Below are 12,121 nucleotides of genomic sequence, written 5' to 3'. Positions count from 1 at the left end.
TGTACTGCAGACGCCCTGCCTACAACGTCCGAACCGTCGTCGACCATTGTAGTGTACAGATGCAGATATAGGTGCTGTTTTGGCAGAGGCATTGTAGCATCTGGATTTGGTGGAAAAGGTTTCAGCAAACAAGAGACTCTAAATCTGTGGTTAGATTTAAAAAGAGGCAATCACCTGAAGTCACACTGAGCCCAATGGAGTCCACACGTAGACTTGGAAAATACAGAGTGGAGAGGGAAGTGCTGGATGAGCAGAGACTGGAAGAAGTAACACAGAGGAAATCCTACTCTGACGGTCACCGTCCTCTATCTGAGCGCCTGAAAGATTCATTCAGGTAAGACAAACTCATCAAAGTTTTACTATTTTGAGGCTCATTATCCTAAAGAAGCGTGCCAAGAAAGTGTGCAGATATTCATGTTTGCATTCCATCCCTCCCAGGTGTACCATACCTAAACTGAAGCGGAGTTTAATGAGCAGCTTTCCTGTGTTATACTGGCTGCCTAAGTACTCAGTGTGGGACTATGGGATGCCAGACCTCATCTCTGGGATTAGTGTTGGTATAATGCACCTGCCACAAGGTATGAAAGCAGTCTCCTACATTTCAGAAAACATATCTGTCATTCTAGAAACAATCAATGTCACTATATTTAGGTTACAGTCAGTACACAGATCAGCCACGTTATTAAGTACATTTGAATTCACCCTTCTCATAAATCAGTGGTGTCATCTCAGTATCTTAAAAATTCCATTAATATTTTGCTGTCCCAATCAAAAAAAAAGCCCAAGCCATAATAGGTCAATGAAATAATCTCTAACAACTTCAAACAAAACTGAATTTGATTACCTTTTCTGAAAAGGCAGAATATATCTCTGAGATATTGTACTGGATCATATTAGCCTTTGCAAATGTACCTGAATAAAGTGATTGGTGAGTTGTTGAATTGATTGTCCGAATGGAAAAATTCTCTGGTTAGTGGTTGTACAGATAACACAGCTCCTCATAATCATTTATATTTGCCTCAACAAAACTTCCATCCATAGGCATGGCATATTCATTGTTGGCTTCATTACCTCCTGTGTTTGGACTCTACACATCCCTCTATCCAGCGTTGATCTACTTTTTTTTTGGGACATCGCGTCATATCTCCATTGGTGAGACGATGGAATCAAAAATAGCATAACGGCCATTAACTATGTATTAAAGAGAACAATAAGCATAGTGTTGCGTTTCTTGTGTTCAGGTACTTTCACCGTGTTGAGTATCATGGTTGGGAGTGTGACAGAGAGGCTCGCTCCAGATGGGGAGTTCCTCAAAAATAATGGGACTAACGTCACCACAGAGGTGGATATATCTGCGAGGGATGCATACAGGGTGCAGGTGGCTGCTGCCACAACCGTTCTCGGAGGACTTATTCAGGTCTGCAAAAACAATCCCCTCTAATTAACTGTGTCCTACTTTGCGGTTCCTCCACAAACACACTTAATGGTCGCGTTCACAGGTACTCCTGGGTGTGGTAAAGTTTGGATTTGTGGGAACATACTTGTCCGAACCTCTTGTGCGGGCCTACACAACAGCTGCGGCAGTCCATGCTGTCGGGGGACAACTGAAGTACATCTTTGGAGTTTCACCGTCACGCTTTAGTGGTCCACTGTCACTGGTGTATGTGAGTGCTATCAAGTATTGATTCTGCTCACTGTGGTTTTGTTCATCAAACACTGTTGACCTAAATGTTTCATCTGTGTTAGTACAGCTTGACCGGATATGACCAAATCTATAATTACAGTATCTATACTGACAGAGGAGTGTGCTCTCTCATTCACCTCTGGCACGTTTCTTTCTTTCTTTTTTCTTTATTAAGGAAGTTCCATTCATATTTGTTTACCCTATTTCGCAAACACTTTGTAACCATCCTGTAGTAATATTTGATATTTAATCAAATAGAAAAAACAACAATTAAATTTCTTGTTAAAATCTTGATTACTAATGTAAGTATGTGGACAATATAGCAAGAAATACTAACCAGCAGTTTGAAGTAATGGAATAATGTGCCTAAATTCATTAAATGTCATAAAGTGTCAGCTATAGCCGCTCTCTATTTTTACTGTTCTTCATTTTCAGACTCTGAAGGATGTTTGTTCACTGCTGCCGCACACTCATCTTCCCTCGCTGGTGGTCAGTGCTGTGACTATGGTGCTTCTGACTGCAGCCAAGGAACTCAACTCATTTCTCGGGTCAAAGCTCCCAGTGCCTGTCCCAATGGAGCTAATCACAGTCAGTAGACGCGGGGACACACTCCCTGGTTCCTCTTTATATCCTCTGTGCTGATGCTGGCGCTAATGCAGTGAAAAAGCATAGACACAGTGGAAATAAGCAGCTGAATCAGCAGTATTGCCGGGGCCTCTGCTTTTCCACTGTTCACAGCAAAACCTACTTTATGGCTAATAATTACATCCACTTTTCTCAAATGACTGACAAGATTCCAATTATTGACAAAAGATTAGATCATGTTGTTCATGTCACCTTTGTATATTTATGTTTATGATCCCAATGTTCCACTCGTTTGCTTTAGATTGTGGCAGCTACTTTGATATCATCCTATGCACATTTGAACGGCAACTACAGTATTGAAGTTGTTGGAGAAATTCCGAGTGGGTAAGTATTTAAATTTTTCAAATACTAATGTATTTATTGGCTGAGTAATATTTACAGTAACCTTTACAGCTGGTTCCCTGTTTTGTCTTATGCCCATCAGTTTACGTCCTCCTAGTGCACCGGACGTGAGTATTTTTGGTGAAGTTATCGGAGATGCTTTTGCACTGGCAATTGTTGGATACGCGATATCTATTTCACTCGGAAAAACGTTTGCACTGAAGCATGGATACAAAGTGGACAGTAACCAGGTGACTCAGAGCTTATCATTAAATGGCATGTAGATTTTGCAGATGTTGTAATTGTACAGTGACTTTCACGTTTTGTTTGTCTCCACGCTGCTTCAGGAGCTTGTGGCCTTGGGTCTCAGCAATGCAGTGGGAGGCTTTTTTCAGTGCTTCTCGGTCTGCCCCTCCATGTCTCGAAGTCTAGTCCAAGAGTCAACTGGAGGCAAGACGCAAGTGAGTCAACAAAACTACAAACGACTTCACACTGAGACACTAATAGTTATGCACATAATCAAGCAATAGTTGTACTATGAATGTTAAACAAATATTTCCTTGATAAGGATGCCACCCTAGATATCTTGTGTTCACTTGCGAATATCAAAAACCGATGGTACCGCAATATGTATTGTAGCTTTAAGAAATGCATTATCCATCAAATTTACATGTGCCTTATATGTAAAGAATAAGCTAATTTAGAAAGCAAAAGAAAGTTGAGGAAAGCTATGACTTAATATTTGGAAAATGTTTTAACACATCGTCACTGATCCCGTTTCACAAAGCAAAATAAGTCTATGTGCATGTTGAGCCCGAATATTTGAATCAACCCATAATAAACTTTGCATCCTTCTCAAAGATGGCTGGAGTGGCCTCCGCTTTAATCGTGTTGGTGACAATACTGAAACTTGGAACACTTTTCCAGGAGCTGCCAAAGGTTCAGATGATTTATAATCAGAATTTATGACACGTTATACATTTACTGTAATGTCATACATTGATTCCATATAAATTAAATGTGTTGTTTCAGGCTGTCCTTGCATCGATCGTGTTTGTAAATCTGAAGGGCATGTTCAAGCAGTATTCCGACATTATTACCCTGTGGAGGAGCAGCAAGATCGATCTGGTGAGAAGATAAATAAATTATGTGGGGACTATGTGTATCTACTACATCATTTAAAAATATCCTCAAGCAAGGTCATCTTGTATTACCCAGGTGGTGTGGTTGGTCACGTGGGTATCAACACTGCTCCTCAATCTGGATCTGGGTCTAGCAGCATCCATCACCTTTGCTCTATTCACGGTTATCTTCAGAGCTCAGCTGTAAGAATCCTCCTCGACTCGTTATAATACATTTCTCTCTGCAGTAATAGTGTCTAAGTTAGGCTGTGTTATAGAGAGACTTTTTTTTTTCAGGCCCACATACTCTGTTTTAGGAAATGTTCCAGGTACGGAACTGTACGTCGATATGGAGAAACACAGAGAGGTGAGACCAAAGGTCTAAAGCCACAAATCAAAGATCATCGTCACCGAATAAGAGACAAATAAGGACATTTGTCGTTTTCACAGGCGAAAGAAATCCCAGGTGTCACTATATTTCGCTCCTCTTCTACAGTCTACTTCGCTAATGCAGAGCTGTACCTCGAAGCCCTGAAAGAAAAGGTTTGCTTACTCCCAATCAAAATCTGAAGACCTGACCAACAATTAGTCAGTATTTTAATGGTTGAGATGGTTAACAATAAAATATTGCACGAATAAATGAAATTTTTTTTAAACCGTTTTAGACAAAAAGTGTGCAGTTTAGCCAAAATGTGACCCTTAAGTTCCCTCTTTTAATGTTGCATATCATTATGACAACTCACATAGTGTTACTTACCAATGCATTGCTAATATATACCTAATAATTTATGAAATGTTCACATATTATTTATTGTCTCTACTGGCAATTGACATATTACACTTCGCTTCATTCCATTTCTTCTGCTACATTACAAAAGGTGTTTTGATTTCCATTTTTCTGTTTTAGAGTGGACTTGACATTGGTAAAATGATCATTTATAAGAGGAGGCAGGAGGCCAAACAGAAGCGGAGAGAAAAGAGAGCCGAGAGACGGGCAAAGAGACAAGCTAAGACAGAGGTAATATTAGAAACCGTCATTAAACATCTGTATTAAATTTTTTTTAATAAATCAATATTTTCCCAATATGTGAGTCAAGTGCTATAAGTCCAATACTTTGTTTCCCTGACTGCCCTTCAGAGACGCGCACACAGGAGAGCTATGAAACTGTCTGGTTTGCCGGAGTTCTCTGTGGAGGTAGAGGCTGACTGCTGGAGGGACAAACGTGGAGATGGGACTGATACAGAGGAGGAGGAGCAGGAGGAGCCGGGCTGGACTGAACGGGAAAATGGTACGGTGTTTGTCATCCCAACCACCCCCCGAATACCAGGCGATCAGTCCAGATGGGAGTATTTGAAAGGTGGAGATCCAGATTGCACTAGCTTAGGGTGGATGTCAGAGCTGCAGGACGAGGACACCACCACCCTGGGCTCCAGCAGCGAGGACACCCTGAGTCGCGACCTGGAGCGTGTCTCTCTTGGGTCCTTGGGAAAGTGGAGCTGGGATATCCACTCCATCATCCTTGACCTCTCCACGGCTAACTTTATTGACATTGTGGCTCTTAAGACTATGAAAAATGTAAGTATGAACATGTCAAACATGTCCAAAAGACAACTGAGGAGAGCTTGTACTTCCAGATCAAACATAAATCTAATGGTCTTCAGCAAGTTATTTTTAAAGGACTGTTTTTACCATTTTAATAGATTGATTATTGACAATTAGATCTTCAATTTGTACTGAACAACAGATGCTCTATAATGTAATGAACAAGACATAATAATTAAACAACAACAACAAATAAAATCCTCACGGAGACACAGTCACAAAATGACTGATCATTTTCAAGTGCATAAGCTTCCGGTTATTTTAAACACCTGTAAAGTGACAAATCAATTGATAGATCACTGTCATACAGATCATTTTTTGAATTGCTCCCAAAGTTTTTATGATTTTTTATTTTTTTATTTTTTTGATTGACAGATTTTCCAGGATTTCAGTGAGATTGATGTGGATGTCTACATCGCTGGGTGTCAAGGTAAGTAAACACTTTACTTTCTTGAAGCTCTGCTGAATAGTCTTTGATTTTAATGTAAAAATGCCTTTTTCTTTTCAGCTTCTGTTGTGGAAGAGTTAGAGCTTGGTGGTTTCTTCTCTGAGACAATCGCAAAAAAACAGCTTTTTGCTTCTGTTCATGATGCTGTGCTCTACTGTCTGAACCACCGTGGAGCTGCGTCGTTCCCCAGATATGAACCATCGCTGGTAAATATGTTAAGATGTTCAGGAGAGTTCAAAACTTAAACATAAGTGCCAATTATGCCTGACAAGTCAATACCACCTTTTATAATGACATAGTGGTATTGCTAATTAATACTTGATAATCACTGATAATCAATCCAAACCATATTTTTTTAGTTAACGTAATAAGAAAAAGATGAATGAAAGAACGATTATTATGCTTATTCACTGATATCTACTGTATGTGCAGTTAGTCCACGTCGCCCGACCCCAATGAGTCTTGTAAATCCAGCTTCTCGTTTGTCCTCAAGTCCAGAACAACAACATAAATGGAATAATGGACCAGAAAACCAGTAGAGTCCTGAGTTCACGGGAATTACAAACTAAATAAATAAAGGGTAAAACTCAAGAGAGAAATGTAAAATTTCAGGGTACAAAATGACTCACTACTGCCACCCAATGCACAGAAGAGACATCACTTAAACTTTACATCCAGTACCTTTAAATCAAAAGCTTGAAAGTGCTATTTTAATTACATAATTTTATGGTTTCATTACAGGAAATGAACAGCACCACGAAACTTTAATGCCTTCTCCCAAAGAGGAAACAAGTGAGGGACCAACCAACCAACCAACCAACCCAGGACACAAGACTCTATTCTATTCTATTATTCTATTCTATTCATAAATGGCTTCTTGTCTGAAATGAATGAAGTCATACAAATAACTGCAGATGAATGACCTGAGTTTTACTTGAACTAATATTCATAGCTTTTGTGTTTAGTTCATGTCAAAGGAAGACAAACGCTGATGGCAGACGGGATCTTCTCAACTTTATTCAGTGTGATAGAGTGAAACAGTGCATTTTTTTGGAAATACATAATAAATAAATGAATAAATAAAATGAGATCTGAACATCTAAACAGTATTTTGTGCATTTCAATGTGTTGTGCATTCACCGAGAAAGAATTATGTATTCAAGGAACAAAGACAAGGCAACATGCATCACACTGAGGGTGTGTGAGTCTTTTTTGGTTATGGCAGCAATAACAAGATGAGACGTTGAAATGCTAACTGTCAGTTCAGTTTTCAAGTGCAATTGTTGCTTTCAGCAACAGTAAAATGAGTGAAGGTTATACATGCAAAGGTAAGCGGTCTTCAGGTCCCAACTCTTTGACAAGAGTTTCTAGTGCAACGATCCTAAAATGGGAAATAGAGTAGATGGAAGATAACAGGATAGCAATACCCAGACATTATTCAACAAAAGCGTCTCTTTGCTGTTGCATAAACCCACCGTGACCTCGTTCCCTGAATAAATCGTGTCTCTTCAAACTGGCCACAGAGGGTGTCGCCAAAACCATTGTGCAGAAGACTGAGGAAGGCTTGGAAGATTCTCTTAAATATAAATTTGGTTGTGTGAGTTACAAGTCTTGATGGATGCTGGGACTCTGTAGTTCTGTGTTAAAAGTCAGACCTTCATCATCCTCTTCCTCTGGCTGCTGTGACACCAACTGCTGATACCGAACCTGTCGCTGGTAGTCCGGATCGATGTTGATCCATTTATTGGCAACCCACTTAGTTCCACGGGTGACCACACAACCTCCATGCAAGGCATATTCATCCTGCTCCCCAACCCAGCCTGGTGGCGAATAACCAGAAAAACAATCAGAAATGCAAGACATCCATTTGCATTGGTCCATAAATTATGATGTCAGCAGTGATCCATTAACCTTTCATCTAATACTTGCAGACGCTTTAACCTACAAAACGGATTAGCTCGAAATCTGGACATTCATTTGCCTCCTGCCTATGTTGACCTTCTAACTTTAATCTGAGGCCACCATGAGATTATTGTTGACACAAACTGTGTATACCAGAAAACTGTCAGCTTTAATCTCGCGAATCGTACTTTACCAACCTCTTCCATCAGAAAGGTAGTTGTACCAGAAGACGGCCGTCCCTTTGGTTGGCTTCACCCTCAGATTGCTCTTGTCACAGTTTCTTCTGGTGTCCAAAAGGTCCACCTCGTTCTGTATCAGAGACTAAAACACACACGATCACATTCACTGACACCATTTGCCTCGCACCGAGCCCATGCACTCACCGACCAACAAGTAAGAGTTACCACAGATATGAACGACATGCAGTATGTACACAATACTTTAGCAGGACTCTCTGTTCACATTTCCAGACCCAGACACTATTACGCACCACTTCGTCATAGGTCCTGTTGTCTGCCACAGGGAATGCGGTCTCCCCGCCCCCATCAACAGAGTTCAGGTAGAAGAGAACTGTGATGTACCTAAGTGTGCAACACAGATTTAAATTGACACACACATGTATGGCGCAAACAAGCAGTACACAAACAAAACACACACAAAAAAACACTTTGCAAACCAGTCACAGTCACAGGAACGTCCCCAAGTCGATGATGTCACACCAACTAACATGCCAGCTTCCACAATGGACGCGTCAGTAAAGACTCAAGACGGATGAATTTACACCCTGAACATTCACGCGCTTTGTTGAGAAGCACAGCTTTAGTGATCTCGGTCACCATTTTACCTCGAGTGGTCTCACCTGCAAGACGTCTCAAAAGGGGTGGAGGTGTTGGCGGCGAGGCGTGTATGAGTACACGCCGTTTCGGGGTAGACGGGCCCGCTGTCGTGGTGGGCGTGGTAGTGGCCTCCCTCCTCATAGCGCACCACCTGGAGCGGCTCGCTGAGGTCCACTAACGTGGGCGGAAGCCGAGTGAGACGGGTCACTCTTAACGAGGCCAACATATAAAGAAGGTTTTGTTGGTGACCAATAATAGCAAACACAGAACCACAAGCCAAAGAAGATGCATCAGGGATCTTGTAGAAGCCATTTGGGTTCAAGTGTTGCTCAGGATTGAAGTTTATCAGCTGCTTTGTTCAGGCACATTGATGCCCAGCTGGTATTTTAAAGGCGGGTGCACACTGTTCTTACGGTCAAAAGAAACAAAGAAGAACAAGTCACCTTTCCTTGAGGTCTTGCAGGACCTGGTGAGCTCCTTTGCCCTGATAGAGCCAAGTGTGTCTGCTGTTCCTCACCAGCTGACTCCTTTTCACCCCTCGCTTCATCAAGAACTGCTGAAAGGCGTCGTTACTCAGTAGTCTGAACTCTTCTAGACTCAGCAAACCTAGATAAAATATGAGAAATGCGCATTTGGATAAACCCCAAGAACTACATTTAAACTGAAATTTAATGGGATTTTACTGTTTACTGAGCAACACGATTGTTACTTGCCAAGAGCTGAATGGTTAAAATTCCTTTACCATTATTATCCTTATCAGCTTTGAGCCCTGCATAGATTTCTTTAAGATTCTCCGGCGTGAGCCAGATGCCGTCTCTCACTCTGGAATGCGTCAGTATCTGTTGGAGACACAGCAGCACAGCCAAGATTGGTTAAGATAGGTTGATTAGATCTAAGGCAAAGGTAGAATTCAACAAACTGACATACACCTCGTGGAGCTGCAATTGTCCGTCCTGGTTGATATCGAGCAGGTTAAAGATCTCCTCTGGGCTGAGGTTGAGCTCCTTGGCCAGCTCTTCCTGACCCTCTTGGACCATCAGTTGGCTCTCCATTAAACCCTTCAGTTGTGCCAACTGCATGACCACCCGGCACTCGTCCTCCGACAGAAAGCCAGGGATCTCTGCCGGAATACACAAACTACCATCAGACTACAGGGGGAAAAAAAATAAAAACTCACTAAAACCAACACAATTAATCACATTTTATAGTATTTTTCTAACAATTCTCTGGTCATGCAATTTTATTTTCTCAGTGATTAAACTAGTGTTAGAAAGGCTGCAGACCTGACGTTTAGTTAGGTTTGGCTCAGTGCTACTTATGTTTTCACATTTTATTAAAGGACGTCAGGATCCATCGGTCATTGAAAGTGTAACTTTCTAAATGAAATATCTAGTAAGTCTTTACATATAATCTGGAACAGGAATACTAATGGTTTTACACCTAATCTTATTTACTGATTTTCAACAATACTTCGATTCAGTTTGTAGAATCGGTGGTTACAACATTCAAATAATGTATTAGTTTTGCCCTCCATCTATTATATGATATATTATATCCTATCACATATGCAGCGTGCCCCTTTCAATAAGACAGTAAATTCTATTTTTGTTCGGGTTAAATAAATCAACAACATAATGTGATGGTTTACCTTTGTCTTCCGTGAAAGAATATAATGATCATGTATAGTGAATTTTATTAATGTCCTATTCCATTCTGTGTATATTCACACACAGGATTGTTTTTATACAAGTGCACATCTTCCCATTACGCAGTCAGCTGTGAACTTGTAATTGGATCAGATGTGCAGGCTGAGCGCCTCAGGACTCTCAGGCCTATTTCAACAACCCTCATTGATTTTAACCCTTTCAGAGCTCTGGCTGGGTTTGATGAAAATGATTGTCAAGGACTTACAATTACAGAGAAAGTATATTTGCTTGCTGCAGAATGTGTTGCCCAAATAGTTTTTATTCCCCTTACCGAACAGCAGAGGTTTGAGGCTGAGAGTTCGCATTTCATGCACTTTTCCTGGCACCAGTGACACCTTTTGGACATGTCCCACCTGAGAGACAAATCATGGAGTGAGAGAGAGAGAGAGAGAGAGAGAGAGAGAGAGAGAGAGAGAGAGAGAGAGAGAGAGAGAGAGAGGAGGAAAAGGAAGATGACGCACCATCACTACATTACTCACCCTTATTCCCTCGACCCTTGTCAGGGAAGCCTCGCGCAGGAACTCGGGCTTAGATGGTGGACGTCTCGTGTCGGGGCGCTGGTGGCCGCTGCTGGGAGTCTCGCGACTCTGGCTCGCGTCGTCCTGCCCGCTGCTGTAGTGCACGTAGAACAACAGCGCTATCACGTTAATGATGTACACATGAAAGAAAACCATCACCACCACGAAGTATGAGCGCGAGCACACGCTGCTCTTGCCGCACGAGAGGCGCTCGCACGGCGGGCGGAGCGGCAAGGTCGCGCGTCCCGACGGAGGCGATTCCTCCTCGGCTTCTGGGGTTTCCTGGTCGTCGGTCATTTTGTGGAGAGGCAAGGAGTTAAGTAGTTCCTCCGAGGCGAAAGTCCATGAGATAAATCGGGCGACAGGAGGGCTGTTCGGTGGATGCACTTAAGTAGTAACGGAGTGACAGATGTCCAGTTTGATTAAATTAGAAAATCCTCAAGATGCACCCCCCCCCCCCTGCAGAAGATGAACTGAAGTCGTTGCGCATTAAAAAAAAGAAAGAAAGAAAGAAAGCTCATCGATGGTTCCAGATAAAACTACATTTTCCTTGAAGCTGAGAAGTGACTTATCACCGGAGCAACATTGTTATTTTCCCCTCCGCAGACAGCAGCAGCGTCGCAGCTTCGGACCGTCTTGTTTACACTGCAGCAGCCGCAGCAGCGAGGCGCACTGCGCATCCAGTACTATCCGGGACCCATGTCGGAAAGCAGGTCCTCAGACACCAGCGGCGCGCAGCCATAGTCCCGGGGAACGAGCGATATATTCGTGCCTACAAGAATACAGCATCAGCTCTGTCCTCTGTTTACACTTCGTGACCCAATATCCCCCGTTGACAGCAACAGTCTGCCCACACGGTGCAATGCTGACCTCTGGCTTCGCTCAGCAAAAGCACATCTCGGTGTGTGTCCCACACAGTGCAGTAGCTCTGCTGCTGTCCACGTGTCCATGACTGGCCTATGCTGTTGTTGGAATCAGGGCAAAATGAAAAATACAGAGATGATGTCATACAAAAACAAAATAATTGGAGAAACCCTTTTAAAAATAAAAAGACAGAATGGTTTAACTCTCACACGATAGGTTTCCCGGTCGAAGTCCTAGTAGTTTGCATGTTCACCCTGTGTGCTTTTTCTCCAGTTTCCTCCCATTTGAGGCTAATTGTTAAATTCAAATTGCTTGTAGGCGGGTGAATGTGTGTGACTGTTTGTCTCTGTGACGAACTGTTGATCTGTCCGGGGTGTACCCTGCCTTCTCCCATCCTCAGCTGGGATGTGCTCCAGCACACTGCAACCTTAAGGCAGATAAAGCAGTAAAAAATGATGGATACATGTTAAATT

The 12,121-nt window shown here is 42.2% G+C and overlaps 2 protein-coding genes across 3 annotated transcripts; one reads left to right on the top strand and one right to left on the bottom strand.

The window, feature by feature from the left end:
* Window positions 1-194: 194 nt before the first annotated feature.
* Window positions 195-6,281, top strand: slc26a6l1 (solute carrier family 26 member 6, like 1; the record flags this gene model as incomplete). The annotated part of the gene is made up of 19 exons (XM_080461134.1): window positions 195-334; window positions 439-578; window positions 1,042-1,152; window positions 1,242-1,417; window positions 1,500-1,664; window positions 2,120-2,272; window positions 2,571-2,653; window positions 2,754-2,901; window positions 2,998-3,111; window positions 3,512-3,589; window positions 3,683-3,778; window positions 3,869-3,975; window positions 4,069-4,138; window positions 4,222-4,314; window positions 4,679-4,789; window positions 4,910-5,347; window positions 5,750-5,804; window positions 5,883-6,028; window positions 6,255-6,281. The coding sequence occupies 19 exons, from the start codon at window positions 195-197 to the stop codon at window positions 6,279-6,281; spliced, it is 2,451 nt and encodes an 816-aa protein (XP_080317260.1).
* A 538-nt stretch (window positions 6,282-6,819) lies between these two features.
* p4htmb (prolyl 4-hydroxylase, transmembrane b) lies at window positions 6,820-11,738 on the bottom strand. Of its 2 annotated transcripts, XM_080462443.1 has the most exons (11): window positions 10,746-11,738; window positions 10,538-10,619; window positions 9,490-9,680; window positions 9,303-9,399; window positions 9,004-9,166; window positions 8,584-8,769; window positions 8,215-8,305; window positions 7,922-8,045; window positions 7,478-7,642; window positions 7,298-7,398; window positions 6,820-7,203 (listed from the first exon to the last, which is right to left on the bottom strand). In XM_080462443.1, exons 1-10 carry the CDS (start codon window positions 11,079-11,081, stop codon window positions 7,331-7,333), a joined length of 1,503 nt encoding a protein of 500 aa, XP_080318569.1. In that variant the 5' UTR covers window positions 11,082-11,738; the 3' UTR covers window positions 6,820-7,203; window positions 7,298-7,330. The 2 variants fall into 2 exon arrangements, with proteins under 2 accessions (XP_080318569.1, XP_080318570.1); XM_080462444.1 differs by lacking the exon at window positions 6,820-7,203 and having other exon boundaries at window positions 7,312-7,642.
* Between the last annotated feature and the right edge of the window lie 383 nt (window positions 11,739-12,121).

This window comes from Lipophrys pholis, assembly GCF_963383615.2.
Source record: "Lipophrys pholis genome assembly, chromosome: 4".
Lineage (NCBI taxonomy): Eukaryota > Metazoa > Chordata > Actinopteri > Blenniiformes > Blenniidae > Lipophrys > Lipophrys pholis.
This window is presented reverse-complemented; position numbering and strand designations above follow the sequence as displayed.